This window comes from Budorcas taxicolor, chromosome 14 (assembly GCF_023091745.1).
Source record: "Budorcas taxicolor isolate Tak-1 chromosome 14, Takin1.1, whole genome shotgun sequence".
Taxonomy (NCBI): Eukaryota; Metazoa; Chordata; class Mammalia; order Artiodactyla; family Bovidae; genus Budorcas; species Budorcas taxicolor.
Genome location: NC_068923.1, coordinates 28,227,755 through 28,248,884, shown reverse-complemented (window position 1 = coordinate 28,248,884; position 21,130 = coordinate 28,227,755). Strand labels below are relative to the sequence as shown.

General features: G+C 50.6%; 1 protein-coding gene across 1 annotated transcript; it reads left to right on the top strand.

The window, feature by feature from the left end:
• The first annotated feature begins 11,668 nt into the window (after nucleotides 1–11,668).
• Nucleotides 11,669–18,570, top strand: TRIB1 (tribbles pseudokinase 1). The gene is made up of 3 exons (XM_052651712.1): nucleotides 11,669–12,702; nucleotides 14,917–15,209; nucleotides 17,675–18,570. Exons 1-3 carry the CDS (start codon nucleotides 12,343–12,345, stop codon nucleotides 18,138–18,140), a joined length of 1,119 nt encoding a protein of 372 aa, XP_052507672.1. The 5' UTR covers nucleotides 11,669–12,342; the 3' UTR covers nucleotides 18,141–18,570.
• Nucleotides 18,571–21,130: the final 2,560 nt, after the last annotated feature.

Here is a 21,130-nt window from a genome sequence, read left to right as displayed (position 1 = left end):
ACATGGAGGGAACCTGGGCCCCTAAAATCTGTCAGTCCAAAATGGTCACCTTGGAAAGTCAGAGGGGAGACAGGCAGTCTATGTGTTCTTCATGCTGCGGTTTTCTGGTGATCCTTGGTAGAGCAGTAGAGCTTTGCTTTAATAATAATACCTCATCTTTATTCTAAGGGTGGAGAGAGTTTTACCAGAGCAAAGGTGAGGGCGAATGTTTCCTGCAGAAGACTTTCCTTTTAGGGTCAGAGATGGCTTCAAGCTACCCGGGCTGAAATAGACGTCTTAATATTCGCCAAAGCCCCTTTGTGGAATCCATTTGTGCAAGTAACTTTCTGATAACGTGGCTTCCTGTGGGCGCATTGTCAGGCAAAGGGAATGCTTTCATTGATTTGCTGATGAGTACGTCCTGCCGGATGCCTGCTTTTATCAACGTAGTTCTCATTACGTATCAAGTTCCCGGAAGCCGGTTCGAGTGAATCTGCCTGTGACGTGTATTCAGACCCTGCCCAGGACGACGTCAGGTTCCAGCCTGGTCTGTGAGGAGCTTTCTGGCAGGACTGACCTCTCCTTCCTCTGTGTTCTTCTTCTGGTCTCTGTTTCATTCTGCTCAGACAGCGGTCTCCGTGCCGCTGCCTTCCTCCCCATTCCTCCCACTGGGAGCTCCCGGAGGACTGAGCTGTGCTCCACTGCGGGTGTCTAACGTGATGCCTGGTGCCCAGCAGCTCAGTAAGGATGGGCTGAATGAAGACTGACTCTGACCAAGAGCAAAGGTCCCTTCCCGAGCCCCAGTCCAGGTTCAAGGCCCCAAACAGGAATATTCTCCAAGGCTCTTTAAACAAGTTTTAAGTTGGATTGTGTTTTCCACGCACTAGGTAAGCTCTCCCTCGAACCCACAGGTGAAACCGTAGTAGTCTCACCCCTATATAGGTTAAGCAGAAGTACTTACTCTATGGTTTCTTCAAGGGAAGTGGAGAGAGAGAGTGTGTGAGGGAGGGAGAGAGAGAGAGAGATGGAGGAGCAAAGGAACGAGGGAGGGACAAAAGCCTGGAGGTGGTCCGACCTTGGATTGAACCTAGGCTCCCAATGTCTCTAGCTGTGTGACTTTGGGCAAGTTACTTAGCCTCTCTGGGCCTCTCTTGCCTCAGCTGACAAGTGGAGGTGATCTCACCAATCTGTGGCGCTGTTGTGAGGATAAATGATCCAACATATGCAGAGCACACAGAGTGGGATTTCAGGAGAGGTGGATCTCCTTCCTCGAGAAAGGCAAATCACCTTTAACTGACAGTGTCCCGGTGAAGGAGGTTGTCTGAATCCACAGGCTGTATGGATGACCGCCGCTCCGCAATCTTCCACAGAAAGCCTGACTCTTGTCTACCAGGTTTGCATAAGGTGAGGTATAAAGTCTGCAGACCCCTTGACAGCTGCCCGTACTGAACTTGCAGCTGCCAGTTAGACCAAAGGGGAACGACCTCCTCACTGAGAGCCAGGAGTCCAGAGCTGCGGGCCTTTCTATCTGAAATAGCGCTCCCACCCCCTGCAGTTCCGTGACCCAATGTGATCTGCACCCAGCTCCCTCTGCCCTTCAGTTCTTGCCTGCAGCCTTCCTCAGAAACACTGCAGAAGAGGCTTTTTTTTTTTTTTAATGAAAATCTCAGAAACCAAACAGTCCTCTGCTCGGGGCCAGGCTTCCTTTGAGAATGAAGGGAGATGGGCTTCTCTGGCTGCCACCAGAGTGAGGGAGAATGTTTGAAGAGGCAAGATGAATTACCTCAAGATAGCCTGAAGATCTCAGATCAGATCAGGGTAGGGTGGAGTTTTTATTTTTTTAATGAGAAAAGGGAAAAGGCAGCCCAAAGGAGGCGTGTGTATGTGTGATGAATTTTTACATGTTGAGATGACTCACTGTGAGGCAGAGCTAGCAAGGTCTGAGAACAGGGGGCTTCCCCAAATCCTGGGAGATGCTCAAGGAGACTATGGGGCAATTATCTGAGTTTTGAGAAAATGCCTTCCTTCCTGTCAGCTCGGCTTCTGCGGATGCCAGCAGAAGAGAAGAAAGTGTCTCTGGTAAGCAGAGCTACCTGGCTGTGAGATCCAGCCTGGATTCCGCAGGCCAAGGCCTGTGCCAGGCGTAGGATGGGTCCCCCTTCAAGGATGCAGCTGTGTTTCTTAGTCAGCATCTGGAGGTGTCCTATGGGCTGGTGAGGTCCTGTCTGTCAGACCTCCTGATTTATCCAGAACAGTTTCAGAATGTTATCCTGGTCATCCATTGCTGTGTAACAAAATCACCCTAAAACTTAGAGGGTATACGATTCTGTGGGTCGGGAATTCAGGACAGCCAAAGTAAGGGTGGCTCTTGTCCGCACCGAGGTGTCTGGGACCTCAGCTGGGAAGCAGCAGGTGGCTCAGGTTGGAGGATTTGCTCCCATTATGGCTTTCTGACTCAGCTGTCTGGGCTGAGACGGCTGCAGGGCAGGCTCAGCTGGGTCTTTCACCTGGAGGGTCTAGCTGTGGCTTCTCCAGCACAGTGTCCTCAGGGCAGACGGACTTCTTTTTTTTAAATGAATTCTCCATTTATTCCTTTTATTTTCACTGAACAACGTTCTGTACATATCCATCTTCTGTTCCAGATCCTACTCAGTCTGCATGTACAGCTTTCTGAGAGTAGAGAAAGGAAAGGAAAGTGAAGTCACTCAGTCGTGTCCGACTCTTTGCAACCCCATGGACTGTAGCATATCAGGCTCCTCCATCCATGGGATTTTCCAGGCAAGGGTACTGGAGTGGGTGCCATTGCCTTCTCCAAGACGGACTACTTAGCCGGCTGTGTGTGCGTGTGCTCAGTTGCTTTGTTGTGTTCGACCCTGTGGGACCCCATGGTGTGTAACCCTCCAGGCCCCTCTGTCCGTGGGATTCTCCAGGCAAGAAAACTGGAGTGGGTTGCTCTCTTCTTCTCCAGGAGCTCTTCTGACCCCGGGTCTCTGATGTCTCCTACACTGGCAGGCGCGGGTTCTTTACCACTAGCGCCACCGGGTTCCAACTGTAAGTGTCCTGCAGAAAAAGGCAAGCAGCACGGCCTTTTATGACACAACTGTGGAGGCCTCAGAGTGGCACTTCTGTTGTATGTGATTGGCCAAAGCAGTCCTGAGCCTGACACAGATGAAAGGTGCAGCAAATAACTCAGAAGAAAGTGAGGAGTATTCCTCTGTTCCATCTAAGGCAGCTGTGGAGCTGTGCTTATCCCGGGATCCAGGAAACTTCCAGTCCATCACCCTGACAACTGCATTTAAACCCTGGAGAAGCCGCCCGTGGAGACCAGTAATAGATTGCTAGCAGTCTTCCCTGGTGGCTCAGTGGTAAAGAATTCACCTGCAGTGCAGGAGACATAGGAGACACAGATTTGATCCCTGAGTTGGGAAGATCCCCTGGAGTAGGAAATGGCAATCCAGTCCAGTATTCTTGCCTGGAGAATCCCATGGACCGAGGAGCCTGGTGGGCTACATACAGTGCATGGAGTCATGAAGAGTCGGGGACAACTGAAGTGACTTAGCACGCAGCATGCACATAGCACGTGTAGCCTTCTGAGGCCACCTCTTCCGTGAAGTCTGCCCTGATCCTTCCTTCCTCTCCCTGACAGACTCCTGCACTGGACTGCAGTCATTTGCTTCTATTTCTGTTTATTCTGCCTTTTCCACTCAGGCTCATTCCTGAGGCTCAGGGATAATGCTAATTATAGATCAGGTCATTGGAAGAGCATTTAAATATCTATTTGTTTACTTGTGTGCGTGGGTCTCAGCTGCAGCATGTGCAGTCTTCATTGTGTTATATGGGATCTTTTGCCACGGCACATGGACTCTCTAGTTACAGCACGCGGGCTCAGTAGCTGTGGTGTGTGGGATCTTTGTTCCCGCCCAGGGATCAAACCTATGTCCTTTATATTGCAAGGCAGATTCTTAACCACTGGACCACCAGGGAAGTCCCTGGAAGAGCCTTTTAAGTTTAGGCCAGAGGCAACAGTGAGTATGTGAGGAGGTGGGAGAGAAGGTCTTCGTGGAGCTCCCAGGAATCCGTCACTGGGACCAGTGCCTCTCTCTTAGACCGCAGGGGATGTGACCCTGCCCTGGCCTTCTGCCAGCTGCATCCATCCCCACATGGCCAAGGGGGTGTGCCGTATATAGTGTCTGCACCTGCTGGCTTAGACCAAATTCCAGGTACCAGAACAGGGGAATCCTCTGCCCCAATGCCCCAAACCTGCTTCTTGGGTCCAAGAGTCACTTTCCTGGGTGTTTTCCCAACAAGATCTGTTGTATGTACCTCCAGAACTGTGGGTGGTCAACAAAAGACCAAGGGCAGCACCACATATGTGGATGTTGGCACGGCTGGGCCGTGTCCTGCAGACCATGGCGGGAGGACAGGAGCTGGGGCAGAGGGAGTGGGCAGAGAAGGGACGTCAGATCACAGACTCATTGTCACATCCATCCAGGCCTCCACAGACGTCAGGGGGAGGACCGTGAGGATCTGAGGCTTCCTGTGCTCTTAAAATTAATCGTTTAAAAAAAAAAAAAAGGTGTTAGGAAACTTTTGGAGGTGATGGATATGCTAATGGCATAGATAGTGGTGATGGTTTCACAATATATACTTATCTCCAAAGTCATCAAATTGTATAGATATTTACACCTTTATTGTTTACCTCAATAAATTTTTTTTTTAGAAGTTCAGTCCCTCAGTCATGTCTGACTCTTTGAGATCCCATGGATTGCAGCACCCCAAGCTTCCCTGTCCATCACCAACTCCTGGAGCTCGTTCAAACTGATGTCCATCGAGCTGGTGATGCCATCCAACCATCTCATCCTCTGTCATCCCCTTCTCCTCCTGCCCTCAATCTTTCCTAGCATCAGGGTCTTTTCCAATGAGTCAGTTCTTTGCACCAGGTAGCCAAAGGATTGGAGCTTCAGCTTCAGCATCAGTCCTTCCAATGAATATTCAGGACTGATTTCCTTTTGAATTGATTAAATCATCAGGCAAAGTCAGATTTGAGGCTCTGTCACAAATCTTAATTATCTATCTGCATATGTGTGTGCCTGTGTATGCAAATGTTTGCTGAGGGAGGGTAAGTTCTTAAAAGGTTAAGATTTTTACTGAACTTAACAAAAAATTAAAGGGAAGAAATATTTGAATAATCTTCCTCTTCATTGGGAATTTGGGTGGCATATAAAGCTGAAAGGTCCAGGTTTGAGGTCAACCGGAAGAGGGTTCTCATTCTAACTGGCCACCTTCCAGCTGAGTGACCTTAGACAAGCTAATTAACGTCTCTGAGCCTTCTTGGGAATCTGGAAAATGGTGGTATTTAGTTTATGAGATAATTTTGAATGTTAAACAAGAGAATAGATATAAAGTTCTATCATATGGGAGGAACTCAGTAAATGTTCAACTCTTTCCCAGTATTTGGAACCTTATTGTAAATACTAGTATTATTTTTCTTAAATATGTCCCGATTTTTGTTGTTGTTGTTGTGTTTCAGTTCAGTTCAGTTGAGTTGATCAGTCGTGTCTGACTCTTTGTGACCCCACGGACTGCAGCTAGCCAGGGTTCCCTGTCCTTCACCAACTCTCAGAGCTTGCTCAAACTCACGTCCATTGAGTCAGTGATGCCATCCAACCATCTCATCCTCGGTCATCCCCTTCTCCTCCCACCTTCAATCTTTCCCAGCATCAGGGTCTTTTCCAGTGAGTCAGTTTTTCTCATCGGGTGGCCAAAATATTGGAGTTTCAGCTTCAGCATCAATCCTTCCAATGAATACTCAGGACTGATTTTCTTTGGGTGTGTTTACTGGTTTAGAATTTGGAGTTAGGGAGCATAACACATGTCATGTGTGGCTGCAAAGCCCTGTGTACCCTGAAGCCAAATGGTGGAATCTGGAGTCCTGGCTGCTCTGAGAATTTTCCTGCATTTTGGAATGGGTAGGGCTTCCCAGGTGACACTAGTGTTAAAGAACCCACCTGCCAATGCAGGAGACATAGGAGACGAGGGTTCAATCCCTGGGTTGGGAAGATACCCTGCAGGAGGGCATGGCAACCCACTCTAGAATTCTTGCCAGGAAAATCCCATGGACATAGGAAACTGGCAGGCTACAATCCACAGTGAAAGTGAAGTTGCTCAGTCATGTCCGACTCTTTTCGACCCCATAGACCCCATAGAGGAGCCCTACCAGGCTCCTCTGTCCATGGGATTTTCCAGGCAATAGTACTGGAGTGGACTGCCATTTCCTTCTGCAGGGGATCTTCCCAACCCAGGGCTTGAACCTGGGTCTCCCGCATTGTAGGCAGACGCTTTACCGTCTGAGCTACCAGGGAAGTCAATAGGGTCAATCCATAGGGTCAATCCATAGGGTGGCAAAGAGTCTTCTAAGCAACTGAGCACGCATGCAAAAGGCACTCAGAACCTTGCTAATGGTGTTGCCAGGCACCTACCTGGGCATGAATGAAAATGAGTCAAGCCTGAGCTCATCAGTGGCCTAACTTTATCCCCAAAATCAATATAGATTTCCCCATATTACGTAACGCAGTATGTGCTTTCCTGAGAAGTTGGAGGTAAATCAATTTTTTTCCCCTAGTTCAGCTTGTCATCTGGTGCACTTCTGGTGTCAGCTCAGTATTGTACTGAGGCTCCAAAGGGGACACACACCACACACACATGATCTTGCTTTCAAGGCACCTACATTTTACCAAACCACACCATAAACGTGCCAAAGGAGCTTGCTAATGGCATCACGTGGGAGACCCTTTTATAAGGCAAAGAACCCTTGTAACACAGGAAGAATATGACCTAGTCCACATCCTGTTTACTTGTATATTTGTTATCTGTCAATTTGGATTTTCATGGTAAAGGCCTTTTCTGACTCTGGAATGTGGCAAGCTGATAATGAATATTTGTTGACTAAATGCACATAGTTTGAGATCAAGGCATACTCATATTTGATCATCACATCTGTGTACGGGTAGATAACTCATAAGGACTTTTTGCATATTTGTAGCTATTTGTTCCCATGAGAACCTTGCTGGGGAGGAAAAGCAGCCCATCTCACAGGTGAGACAATTTAAGCCTATAAAGAGCAACTGGCAGGCTTCCTTCATGGCTCAGTGGTAAAGAATCTGCCTGCCAATGCCGTGGGGGCAACTATTGAACCTGTGATCTAGAGCCTGCAAGCAGCAACTACTGAGCCCATGTATCGCAACTAGAGTAGTCCTCACTTGCTGCAACTATAGAAAAGCCCGCACAGCCAAAAATAAATAAATATAAATAAAATAAAATTTAAAAAAGCAACAGGCTTCCTCAAATCAGTATCTGAAAAGTCTGATGGAAGTTCAGTCCAGACTTGGCCAGCAGGAAAAGCCCAGCAATGAAGTGATGACAATTTTAGCTCACTTGTCCCCTTGGCTATCTTGATTGCATGCCAAAGGGACAAGTCTGTCCTTCCAGACATCCAGGCTGGAGGCCCCTAAAACTTCAGCACACCCCCCCCTTTTTTTCCCCATATCCTGTTTCCTTCTAGGGCTAGACATTCAACTCTTAACTCTGTGCCCTATTCCCCATGCCCCTGCCTTGGCCCAGATGCCCTGTCCATCATTTCAGGTCCTCCTTTTGGATAATCCTCTGCCCTTGAGTACATTTATTTGGTTGTCACTTAGTAAGCCCTCCCTTTATAACAGACACTGGGCTGGGGACGGGAGATACACAGCTAAATAAGACATGGTTCATGCCCTCTGGGACATAGCTGAGTGGACAATGCCATGAAAAAAAGCTAGACGGAAGACTCAGCAGTGCTTGGGATGACACTGACATCTGACAGCAGTGCAGGGGAAATCTGGGTGGGGTTTTGAAGGATGAATAGGAGTTCATCCTATTGGCAGGGGAGAGGGGGGAATTGGGAGAAAACATCACAGGCAAAAATGCAGATGTGTGAATTAGCAAGATGTGCTTAGGTTCCTGCCAGGATCTGGCATAGGTAGGGTGCTGGTGAGGAGATAAGATAGATAAGGCTGGAAAGGGAAGTAGGGCCAGAAAAGAGGGTATTTTGATTTTATCTTCTGATGGCCTCTGCCAAGTTTTTAGGCCAGGGCCTGATGTGATCAAATTTAAATTTAAGAAAAAGTACTCTGATAGCTGTGTGGGGAATGGATTAAAGAGCTCAAGGCCACATTTGGTTTTGTGCACCATTGTAACTCCAGCATCTAGTAGGTGCACTGGCAGAGTAGGTGCTTTTGTATGCTGAAAGGATGAATGAGTGAGCCAGTTAGCAGCTTACTGCAGAAAGCCAGGAGAAGGTCCTGAACTAAGATCATGAGAGTGGCAAGGAGTGGATTGACATGGGAGAGGTACAGGGTTTGTATCAGACAGGAAAATGAAACCTAGGCCAGAAAGTTCAGTGGAAAAAATTAAATTGCGGAACTAGTTATAAAGGTATTAGATAAACAGAAACAAAAATAGAACAAAACATGGTATGGTGGGCAGCCCGGAGATGAGCAACACATCAGGAAGCAGCTTTCACTCCAGGGCTGGAGGGAGGAAATTGGTGTCTTTTGATTCCCAGGAGCCAGAGTGCCTAGCGTGAGCTAGGACCACGAAGAGGCAGAGGGCACCACGGTTGGGTCCCCCCAGGAGGCAGACTCAGACAGAGATTAGAAGGCAGGAGGTTTATTATGGAAACGCCTTTGGAAGGGGAAGGAAGGAATAGGACTGGATGGAGAGAAGATCCAGGCTGGAGGCAATCTCCGGGATGAACTCAGTGGACCCTAAATGGGTGGGCTGAAACTGGGATGCCCTTCAGCGTTGGCTCAAATTTGGGCAAGGAGGCTGGACCTGTTTACTCTACAATCACCTGTCATTGGACCTCCTGGGAATGGAGTGTGAACTTGAGCAAGGTAGCCCTACTCAGTCAAGGCAATTTCCAAAACTCCCAAAAGGCACTCTCAGCGCCCCCAGCATAGAGGGTGGGGTGGGCATGGGTGGATAAATCCTTCAGTCCTGTAGGGAGATCTTGGCAGAACCTGGTGAGAGCCACACACAGGGGCTGGCTGAAGGCAGGTGGGGGTGGCTGGGCCACAGAGGAGGTGCAGCCAGGGCCCAGAGCAGCACCTTCCCATCTTCCTCCAGGGCCTCATTCTGGGCAGAATGGGCTGGAAGCCAGTGGGCAAGGGAGCATGAGAAAAAGTCTGTGCGGGGCAGCCCCAGGGAGCTGAGCAGGGATGGCCAGGGGATGTCTCTGAGAGCAAGCAGGACTAGGACTGGACCCAGTGACAACCCAGTAGGGGACAGAAAAAAAGGTGGATTCAAGGGGAAATGACTGCCAGGGATTCTGTCCCCAGGGATGATGGTGGCAATGCCTTTCTTTTAGAAGAGGCAGTGAAGGAGGTGCACACCTTAGACAAAGAGGCTGATGGCCTTTGCTGAGTTTGCCATTCAAGTGATGATGGCCAGTGGGCAGCTCAGTCAGTTTCAGTTTAGTCGCTCAGTTGTGTCTGACTCTTTGCGACCCCATGGACTGCAGCAAGCCAGGCTTCCCTGTCCATCACCAACTTCTGGAGCTTGTGCAAACTCATGCTTATCAAGTCCTGATGCTATCCAGCCATCTTATCCTCTGTTGTCCCCTTCTCTTGCCTTCATCTTTCCCAGCATCAGGGTCTTTTCCAATGAGTCAGTTCTTTATATCAGATGGCCAAAGTATTGGAATTTCAGCTTCAGCATCAGTGGGCAGCTCAGTGGATCTTAAATAACTGGCACAAAATGAACTTGAAAGAAGGAAAACCTCAGGTGGACTCTCTCTTGCTTACAATATCAAGTGCAGCCTTCTCAGCAGGGATTGGAGATTTTCTCCGATGATTTTTGCAGATTCAGCTCCACCCTTATAGCCAACCTCCCCTCTTCTACCTGATCCTTCCCCACATCCTGTCTTACCTGCCCCGCCCACCCTCCCACCTCCCCACCCCCTCACTCCATGCAAATCTTTTACAATCCCAAATATCCCCCCAGGTCAAATGCTTTCTAGATGGAATCCTACCTAACTCTACAAATTGTAATCTCTACTTTGAGTCCCCACAAATGCTTTAAGAGCTTGAATGCATTCAGTAGCGAATTTGACCACAGCAAGTAACTTAATCTTTGCAGGCTTCTCTGTGAAAAGGGACAAAAAATAACTACTGGGTAGTTGTAAAACATCAGTGTGTCAAGTGCTAAGAACAGCGCCTGCCACGTTACAGAGTTCAATTAGTGTTAGCTATTGTTAATTTTCATCTTCTTAATCCTCAGCCTCTAGTTTAGGAGATGCTTCATTAGTGCTTGCTGAATGAATGGAGACTTAATATGGAAAAGGATTTATCCTTAGGGCTCGATCTGGTTTTAGAAAATGAAGCATTTAGCAGAAGTACAGAAGGGACTCTGATCAGTTATCTATGTTCTGTGTCCAGGGACTCCGAATTGACCTGGTTCTCGAAAGAAAAGCGACAGCGTCTAGGTTGTTTTTTCATGGAGCTCTGTGCAGGGTCTGACACATCTCGCGCTCACGCAAATCAGGTTGCACGAGTGCATGCACACGCCCCGGCAGGACTGCCTGGGTGTAGGCAGTATCACTATCTACCCGGTCACCAAGGAACCGGGTTAGCCCCGGGGTTCTAGACCCTGCTGCGCGTGTGGAGGCTGCGGAGGAGGCACGGGGAGGGGACAGGAATTCGGAGACGGCCACGTGGGCCCCTTCCGCCCTCTCCCCACATCCTTTGTTTCCCACCGGCCGCGGCTCAGGAAGCTCTTTCTGCGAGTCACCGCGAAGGGGCGGCCGGGGAGCCAGGAGAAGCTATTTCCGTGCAATCCGGGCGGGCGGCAGGCGCGGGAGGGGCGTGGAGGTGGAGGAGAGCAGAAGGCCTAGTGTTTGCTTTTATTTCATCCAACAGAAGGTTCTATTTGTGGAAGCGAACAGACGCTGGGGATTAGAGCTGGGAGGGGGCAGGAAAAGGAAAAAAAAAAACACCGTCACATACACTACCACGCATAGGTCTTCCCCGGAACTACCGCGTGGGGGTGAATGAGTGATTCTGGAATTCATCACCTTCTCTTTCCTCCCTTCCTCCGGCTACCGCCGGGTCTCGGCGACGCCTACAGCTCCAACCCGAGGTCCCCAGGCGCGGGGCGGCGAGGGGATCCCCCGGGGCAAAAGGAGTCACCCCGCGGCCGCACCGAGCGGCGGGTGCTGGAGAACTGGTGCGCGCGCCCGCGGTCCATTGTGCTCCGAGTGAATGAGGAGCGCGCACCAATCACCGGTCGCTTCACCTCCCGCGGCCCCTCCCCTCCCGCCCACTTCCCCGGGACCCTGACGTCACGGGAACTTTTCCTCCGCCTCCTCCCCCGGCTTCCAGCGCTGAGTCCACGGCCTGCGGGAGGGCGCGCGCCGCCTCCTGCATAGACCAGCCTGTTGAGGGTTTGGGGGGAGCTGGGGGCAATGTGTGCGCGCGCCCTAGCGGGCTCAGAACTCACCACCTGCGCCGGAGCGCGCTCAGCCCCGAGCATCCCAGCCCTCGGGCCACCCCGCTCGCCCCCGCCGACCCAGCTCCACCTCCCCTTCCCGCCGCCCCCCCGCCCCTGTCCTCCCCCTCCACTTCGGTGACTGCTCGCCCGGCGGCAGGGCCGGAGTCGTCGCAGCCACCTCATTGCACAACCCGGCTTCCCAACTGTTTACACAGCCCGGCCTGTGAGTGTGTGTGTATACAGCGTGAGTCACCGGGAGGCGGAGGAGGTGGAGGAAAAGGAGAAGGAGGAGTGCACTGGCCGGGATCGGTGCGGCGCACACACTCACTCACACTCAGTCACTCTCTCCGAGAGCGTCTCGCTCGCGCACTCACGCCGGGAGCCCAAGAGCGCGCCGGATTCCGAGGCGCCGCGGAAAAGTTGCTTTGGCTTTCGCTACGAGACTTCTTGCTCTGGGAAGTGTGTTTGCTCCGTGGCTCCAGCGAGCCTGCGGAATCCTGTGCTCGCCGCTCTGAACCTCGGGAAGGCCGGCCGCCTCTGCCTCCCCGACTGTCGGCAGCTTCGACAACAATAGCGGCGGCTGCCGCCGTTCTGCGAGGCGCCCCGAGCAGGTACCCGCGAGGATCCGGAGACCCAAGCGGGCCTCCGCGCCGCGGACGCGCTGCCAGCGTGATCCCCGCGTGCACCAGGAGCGGCTCCAGCTTTGCCCCTAGTGGGGGCAGAACCAAGCTCCGTCTGCAAACTCCATCCCCCGGGCTGGAGTAAGTCGCGGCGCCCGTCGCGCCTTTCCGGGCGGATCCGAGGACTTATAAAGCAGGGGCCGCCCCGGCCCTGGTCGGGATGCGGGTCGGTCCCGTGCGCTCTGCCATGAACGGCGTCTCGCAGCCCCGCACTCCGGCCTTGTTGCTCGCCGCCGGCCGGGGCACCCCGGCCAAACGCCTGCTGGACGCGGACGACGCGGCGGCCGTGGCGGCCAAGTGCCCACGTCTCTCCGAGTGTTCGAGCCCCCCGGACTACCTCAGCCCCCCTGGCTCTCCCTGCAGCCCGCAGCCTCCGCCCGCCGCTCCAGGGGCCGGCGGCGGCTCCGGGAGCGCGCCGGGGCCCAGCCGCATCGCTGACTACCTGCTGCTGCCCCTGGCTGAGCGCGAGCATGTGTCCCGGGCGCTGTGCATCCACACCGGCCGCGAGCTGCGCTGCAAGGTACGCACCCGGAGGGCCGGGACCCGGCGGAGGTCGCGGGTGAGGGGGAACACGGTGGCAGGCAAAAGTGTTTGAGGTCTCGCCCGCCAGCGCCCGGGAGCCGAAGGTGCCGCCAGCGTTTGGGCTTGAGGCAAGGCGGTTAAGTGGATTTGAGCCCGGGAAGGCAGCATTTGACCAGGATCTCCTTACTGGGAATTGTGAGGCTCGGATGAAGTGGTATAATTCGAACTCGGCGGTCAAGAGGAAGTGCGGTGCTTAATTGCTTTATATCTATTAGATATTATTTTCTTAGCGCCCAGTTTAGTTCGTGGCGCTCCATATAAGTTGTGGAATTGAAATGGATCCCAGGGCCGTGCCATTCTCCTTTTCTCATTCTCCTCGGTCCCCCCGCCCCTCGTTCTGGAAGGGCGCCCTGCAATGGGTGCCTGCTTGGAGCTTGGAGCAGCTGGCAGCTTTCTCGCCGGGGCTGCGAGGCACCCGGGCTCAGTTGTGGGTGGTCAGGGGGCGGGAGGTCCGTGTCGGGCGCAGATCTTGGGGATTCCAGCTGGAACCCGCGCTGGAACCGGAACTCTGTCTTTCCCAGAGAGCAGTCTGGGGTGGGGGGTGGGGGGTGGGGGGGGTCTTCCAGCCAGGGCTGGGAGATTTGGCCAGAATGGAAATATTGGAAAGCCCGCGCCGGCTAGGAACCCTCGCTTCCATTCATGTCTTGATTTTCCGGCCAGCGATTTTCCTTTGAACATAAGGGATGCCATCCAATTGGAGGAACGACTGGAAACAGGATTCCCCGCGCTCTCCTCCTGCGCCAGTAGACGCAGAACATCCCCACAGTCCATCTACCTTTTGCAAGCTGGACACCCCGGTCTCAGACATTTCTGATAATCCCCTGGGCTGCTCCTTTTCACCTGAAAGATAGGTTCACCCTTCAGTTAAAGTCACTCTTGGGTTTTCTGCAACTCACCTGACCCCCCAACTTCCCTGGGCTCGCTGCTGCCATCTACTGGCCGGCCCGAATGAAAACTCAGATGCATGATCAAGCCCAGTTTTAAAGGGGGGGAAATTCTTCTCTTCTGGGTCTCTGGAGCTAAGAGCTCTTTTGGGAGGAGTATGAGTGTGGGCTAGGGGTGGGAGGAGGGGGGCAGCGGAGAGATTTCTTCGAGCTGGTGACAGAGCAGCCAGGCCTCAGAGGTGGGGTGGGTCTGGTCATTGTGCAACCCCTTCCAGTTCCTCTGAGCAGATAATAGACGAATCCAGATGGTGACAGTCCGTGTGTCACCGTTTCCAGTTGAGTCTAGGATATGAGTAACCGGACTAAACAAAAGGCCCTTAAAGAGACCAGTCAGCTTCTTAGAGGAGATGCTACTGGTGTCCTGGGTGAAGGTGGGGGTGGGAATTGGTCGGGGGGTGGGGGGGCGGGGAGGGAGATAAATAAACGAATCCCTCCTGTGGGAATGTTACCTCAAGACTGCTTATACCTGAGTCAGCCCAGGCAGGTTGCTTAGGGCTGTGTTGACAGACTGGGAGTCATTTGTTCCTTCCCAGTAATGACAGAGCTGCGTGTTCTCCAGCCCCTTGCTTCCACTTGGAAGCTGCATAGTCACCACCTTCTGTGCCCTTCCTGGTCTGCAGGAGGTCATGTCTTTCCAGGGATTGCTCCTGCAGATAACAGAGGGACCTCCATCAGCCCCTTGGCACCCGCCAGTGAGCAAGGGGCACAGAGGGTGGAGACTTCAGGGCTTAGCTCTCTGGAGCTTGTGGAAGGCTATACAGAGAAACCATCCATATGGTGGCTCTTTGGATATTTGCTAGCCCAGAGCCCAAGATGCTTCTGGTTTGGGGGTGTTAGGGGTAGCTGCAACTGCATAAAGTGGAGTTGAAGAGCTAATGGGGGTGTGTGCATGCATGCTAAGTCACTTCAGTCATGTCCGGCTCTTTGCAATCCCCTGGACTGTAGCCCGCCAGACTCCTCTGTCCATGGGATTTCCCAGGCAGGAATACTGGAGCGGGTTGCCTTGTCCTCCTTCAGGGGATCTTCCCGACCCAGGGATAGACCCCCATCACTTATGTCTCCTGCGTTGACAGACGGGTTCTTTACCATTAGTGCCACCTGGGAAGTCCCATGTCAACCAGAGTTCCCACATTGAGAATTGCAGCCCAGCTGCTGGAAGGCAGTCTCTGCTTCTCTAGCCTCCTAAGTGGGTCCACTTCTCTCTGCAGGTGTTTCCCATTAAACACTACCAGGACAAAATCCGGCCTTACATCCAGCTGCCATCACATAGGAATATCACGGGCATCGTGGAGGTGATCCTTGGGGAAACAAAGGCCTACGTCTTCTTTGAGAGGGACTTTGGGGACATGCACTCCTATGTGCGCAGCCGGAAGAGGTTGCGGGAAGAGGAGGCCGCCCGGCTCTTCAAGCAGATTGTCTCTGCCGTCGCCCACTGCCACCAGTCAGCCATTGTGCTGGGGGACCTGAAGCTTAGGAAGTTTGTCTTCTCCACCGAAGAGAGGTGAGCGGCCTCCACAACCTCTCCTGTGCCTTTTGGAGCCGAAACGAGGGTGCAGGTTGAGCAGTTAGGGGTGGTGCGTTGGCTCAGAACAACATCAAGGGCTCAGTTGTCCCAGAGTCAGTCTTGAGAAGTCCTCTCGCCTAAGGAGCCAAGGCCACAGCTGGGTTTCCTGCACTCTTGTGGATGTGGCCTGGGGACACCTCGGTGCATTTGTGGGATGTCACGTGAGGACAGGTTACCCTCCCCACTTCCACCCCGGGATCAGGTTTATTCCCCATTGTTGTCAGAAAGGTCAGTTCTTCTCCGGTACAAATGTCAGCCTGCCCTTCACAGCATCGATTCCTAGAGGATATTTTAAAATCCTTGTTTATACTGAGTGCCTTTTTTGTTTTTTTGGTACCTAGGAAGTGTCACAGAACTGGTCAGACTGTTGTATTTGCAGAAACCTCTCCCTTTCCTTCACCCCACGCTTCTATTCTGTGTCATGCTTGGCCCCCAATATTTTCTCCACTTTGTCCAGTGACTTTTTAGGCGTTTTGTTTGGATACATCTTCAGAAAATAGCCACTGTTGAATAAGAAATGGAAGCCGGATGGAATTGGTTGCTAAATATAGATCATGGCTTACCTCATAAAAGAACAAGATGAGCCTGATAAGACAATAATGAGACATTAAGATTCAGAGTTGAGGTTTCAGACAAGAGAAGTCAGGAAGCTGCAGAAGATAAACCTTACCTGGTTTTAGGAGGTGGGCCACATCCCTTGTGGAAAGATTAAGAGCAATACCACTGTCCAGTTGCACAGGTGGGTGTGCACTCTCCTGCTGTAGCTGTGCCATTTTAGCCTTAACTCCAGATCCTATGAAAATGTACAGGGTTGTTGCCAGAAAACCTGGCTTTGTATCTGACCTTGCAAGAGTTATTGGAACATACTGATTAGCAAAGAAAAGCAAAGTGTTGGCAATGAAGAAGTTTCCAGTTCCTGGAACACTCTCCTTTGATATGGTGATGTATTTTCTGAAACATGCCTTACACACCTCCTTGCTTACTTTTGAAATCCGCCATTGCACAGGCGAATGTCACGTGCGTGGAGTTTGGCAACCCGAGGGTTAAGCAATGGCAGGCTGACGCTAGCCCTGTAAGCAGCACAGGTGCAGGGTTTTAGTACTACAGGAACCAATCAGCGGCAGGCGGTGTGGGTTGAGTCATATTTTCCGTTTACAGAACCAATGGGTATTTTACATAACGACGGGGGAGGTCAGGCTGAGGACATACTGAAGTTAGCACATGTATACTACACTCCAGGGAACAGGAAGGCAGGAAGGAAAAAAAATAAAAAACAACTAGACCTTTAAGAGGAAAAGGAATTGACCCAGTAGCCTGTACCAAATATTTGCATCCTTCTCAACCAACGATTTACTGAAACAGGGCTAGTTCAGAGAAACTTGGGGCGGGGGGACACAGTGGCCACCAGATATTGGAGGCTCCCCACGTGGCTCTGGGCTTTGGGGGAGCCCAGGAGGCTTGAGTGGCTGGATCTGAACAGGGAGGCACCTGCAGCTTCACCTGAGAGCCTTGACTGAAGATGTTTCAGATTGGTTGTTACCTGAACACATGAATCCCTATCTGGGTAAACGAGCTCAGGTGGTGCTATGCCATCCTAGGGGGTGTGTGTGTGTGTTTGTGTATTTGTGTGTGTGTGTGCATGTGTACATGTACATGGGCATTTTAGGCGTCCTGCATCTTTCAAACCCACCAGCTGCTTTCTTTGCCTTCTTGTCTTGGCATTCTTTGCAATTAAATATCCCAATATCCGTAATTAACATTCCTCATACTTTTCCTGAGTCTAGGCCATTGTGGGCTTGGGCTCAGGTGGACAGAATTCTCTGTGTGTGTGTATCAATGGGAACAGGAGTGCTGACAATCCGTGTGCAATATCCGTGACCTTGGACTCCAGGTTCTGTAATGTTCTGTATTGCCAAGCATCGGTCCTAGTGACCCTGGTAGTCAGTGGCGTGATAAGAGATAAGATCGGCTTGTAGGATGCTTTGGCTCTCCCTGAAGCAGTAGGATAAACTGTTCTTCCCTGGCAGCCTTTGGAGAAATGTCAGCATTCTCCTGACACAGGCTCCCACTGCTGCAACGTGCACTTAGTAGATTGTGTAACCTCTATTAGGCTATTTCTTCTAAGCTCTAGCCTCACGAATAGTATTTGGGGCTTTGCATCATACCCTCCACCCCAGGTGTTCTCTCAATAGTTTGCTAATTTTTATTGCAGTTTGTATTGGTTTGTGAAATCTGGAGTCCTCCTGGGTAGGTTGCAAGGTAGTGCTTACTGGATGAAGGGGTAACTGGCATTCCTTGGGCCTTTGCGTTGAGTGCCTGTGGGCCCTATTATTGGGAAGGAAGGCCTTGTTTTTCATAGCAGCTGGATCTGGAAGTAATGGCTTGTTTCATGTCTTCTACAGAACCCAGCTCAGACTGGAAAGTCTTGAAGATACACATATAATCAAGGGAGAGGATGACGCTTTGTCAGACAAACACGGCTGCCCAGCCTATGTGAGCCCTGAGATTCTGAACACCACGGGGACCTACTCCGGAAAGGCAGCGGACGTTTGGAGCCTTGGGGTGATGCTCTACACCCTTTTGGTGGGGCGCTACCCCTTCCATGACTCAGACCCCAGTGCCCTTTTCTCCAAAATCCGACGTGGACAGTTCTGCATTCCTGACCACATTTCTCCCAAAGCCAGGTGCCTCATTCGCAGCCTCTTGAGACGGGAGCCTTCGGAGAGACTCACTGCCCCAGAGATCTTACTCCATCCCTGGTTTGAGTCTGTCTTGGAACCTGGGTACGTCGACTCAGAAGTAGGAACTTCCGACCAGATTGTTCCAGAGTACCAGGAGGACAGTGACATCAGTTCCTTCTTCTGCTAATCCCCAAACCTCAGAAACCTCATAATTCTCACACATGGCATTTTCCATTTCTAAAGATGGACAGGCCTTTCGGCGTGAGGCCAACCAGACAGGTGATGGCGTGGAGACTGTGGGTGTTGAATTCAGCATGGCGCCCCTTCTTTCTCATCTTCCGGATGCGTGACTGAGGAGGTGAGCAGCGTACACTCTGATTGGCTGCCCTACAGAGTTGTTTTCCTCAGTGAACCTTCGCCAACTATCCCTTTGTTGGATTTGGGGGGTTCCACCTCTTTTCTGGGTGGCACGGAGTATGAATATCCTGCAGCGTGTGATGGAGTGAACATTCTAAAGGGAGAGGAAATGAATCACACAATGGCATTTTGGGCAATAACTATATTTTTAACAGGGTGACAGATTACCTGGGCCAATAAACCTGCCATCTTCAAACTGGTCCTTGGTAGCCAGGCTTTCGCTACCCCCAGCTTCTCTGATTGGAAAATTGTTTTTTCCTGGTTTGGTTTAACACTCGCCCTTTCTTCATGTTTTTGGAGCAGACTGTTTTCAGGGGCATAGAAGCTTGCCTGAACCATGAACCCAGAATCATCTCTCCTCTGTGTCCTGCCAAGACCCCATTTGCACTAAAGCCTTCTTTCTGACCTTGAAATGAGCCCTTTCCCCTTTCACTATAAAAGCACTTACCAGCTAATGGTGGAAGAGTATGACAAAAGATTCAAGCTCCTGACTGTTTCAGAACTCTGAGCTCAGACAGAGAGACTGGAGACTTTTAAAAAGAATTTGAGCACTTGGAAACCGTTAGCTGTTTTGGTTCCCCTCAAATATGTTAGCATTTATCCTTTCCTTTTTTCCCCCAAGACCATCTCAGGGTGGAGCATTTTGTCTAGGAGGAGAAAAATAAGAAGATTCCTCTCTCCCAAGAGCAAGTTTTTGTGCTTCAGAGAAAGTAAATTTTGGATAGTCTCAGACTAACTTCCAGAATTAGTCTTTAACCACCCCCATGGGTCTGGTCTGCAGTTTTGCATGACAGGTTGTTAATATTTCATCTGTGGTGTGGTTTATGAATGCATCTGTTTCGTCGGTATATGGAGTGAAATAGCAAGCCCCAAATCTTTAAGGTCGGAAGGGACTTTAAAAGGCATCTAGTCCAACTTCTTTCCTTTCTCTACCACCTCCCAATGTAGAAATCCCCGTACCCCACCGAACCCCCCAAATTCTTTCACAGGTGGGACTCCAACCTCTGTTTGAATGCTTCCAGAGATGGGAACTCACTACCTACAGAAGATAGAACTTAGAAACTGCCACTTGCATTAAAAAAACAGATGAAATATCAGTAAATGTCTCAGACAGTACTGAAATCCGGTGGTTAAACGGGTAAACCAAACATACTGTATTCTGAGAAATGGCACAAAATCAGGCAGTCACCTTTAAGGGCTACGCCTTAGGCAAACTACTAACATGCATTGTGAGAATACCGTGTATACCTCACGTACTGTGTGCTCTGTACATACAACGTACCTTTTCTACATTCGTTGTCGTTTTCACTCTGACACTTGTTCGTCGTCTGTGTCTGTCTGAATAACCTGCGTGTCTAAGACCACGTGAAATGTGAATGATCATTGGCAATATTACCTTGACAGAATCATGGGACTTGGAGAAGGAGGACAGAGACCTCTGTCGCACTAACGCTCTCGTGGTTGCTTGAATGTTGTATCTGTGATACATGACCCGGCTAAGGACTCTGGGTTTGCTGGGGCTTGGAAACACTAGACCCTTCCTGTACATGTGTATATATGTTGAGACGGCCATTTCCGACTTGTAGAGAGATTTTAATAAATCTGGTTTCGTAAATAGGTGCAGTGACTTCTTTGGAGTCCAGTCCCCCGTTACCTGGTGTAGTTTCATGCTGTGGATGCAGAGGTCGCTGGCTTCGGGCCTGGAATCTCAATGGGGAGATGAAGAAGTAAACAGCTGATGATTATATATGACCTTTGACAAAGCTGAACCCATTCACTTTTTCCATTGAAGTAGACAAATTCATTTTGATGGGGTGAGACCAATTTGGTGAATCAGGCTGATGAGGGCTATGAGTTGAATTTAAGAGTTGAGAAACATTTGAAGAGGCACATACATACATGAAAAAGTCTTGAGTTGTAAGAATCCCTTTGGCTTATGATCTTTCACAGACCCTTGAGAATTTGATGAAAACTGTGGACACTTCTCAGAAAAACGTCCATGTGGATCCAACAGAATTCTGTTGTAATTTCAGAGGTCCACATCCATCCCTGAAGGTATCACAAGGCCTCCTGTTGAGAGCCCAACTCCACCCTTTCCTCCCCCATTAGACTTAATTAAATTAGTTGAGGCCTTTTTTTTTTTTTCTGTAAATGTGAAAGTGGAACTAATAGGAAAGCTAAAAGCAACATTATTTTGAATCACAAATACAGAAATTGGAATTGATTAGGTATAAAACTTAACTATGACAACAAAATCTAGTCTAAATGAAGTCAGTTGGCATCCAGAGTGATTTTTTAAAAGTTTGTAAAGTGTAACACATATACAGAAAACATAGAAGTGGGTGGCTCTGAATTTTCGCAAACCAAACATACTAGTCTAACCTGAAGTCAGGTCAAGAAAAAAGAAACATGGCTAGGACCCCAGAATCTCCTTCCTACCCCCTTCAGTCCCACCTGGCACCCCTCCAGGGGATACCACCATGAAAGTGAACGTGTTACGTCTGACTCTACAACCCCATGGACGGTAGCCCGCCAGGCTCCTCTGTCCATGGTGTTCTCCAGGTAAGAATACTGCAGTGAGTAGCCATTCCCTTCTCCAGGGGAATCTTCCTAACCCAGGGATTGGACCTGGGTCTCCTGCATTGCAGGTGGATTCTTACCATCTGAGCCATCAGGGAAGCTATGGGACAGAAATTTAATTCCAGATTCTAATGGTAAAAGTTAGAATAAGCATTAAGCCATCCACTCTGGACTTAAATG

Excerpts from the sequence above, each read along its gene's own strand:
- TRIB1 (XM_052651712.1), top strand. The coding sequence starts at position 12,343 with ATGCGGGTCGGTCCCGTGCGCTCTGCCATGAACGGCGTCTCGCAGCCC. Across the intron at positions 12,703-14,916 it reads GCCGCGAGCTGCGCTGCAAG|GTGTTTCCCATTAAACACTA; the intron begins GTACGCACCCGG and ends TTCTCTCTGCAG. Across the intron at positions 15,210-17,674 it reads GTCTTCTCCACCGAAGAGAG|AACCCAGCTCAGACTGGAAA; the intron begins GTGAGCGGCCTC and ends TGTCTTCTACAG.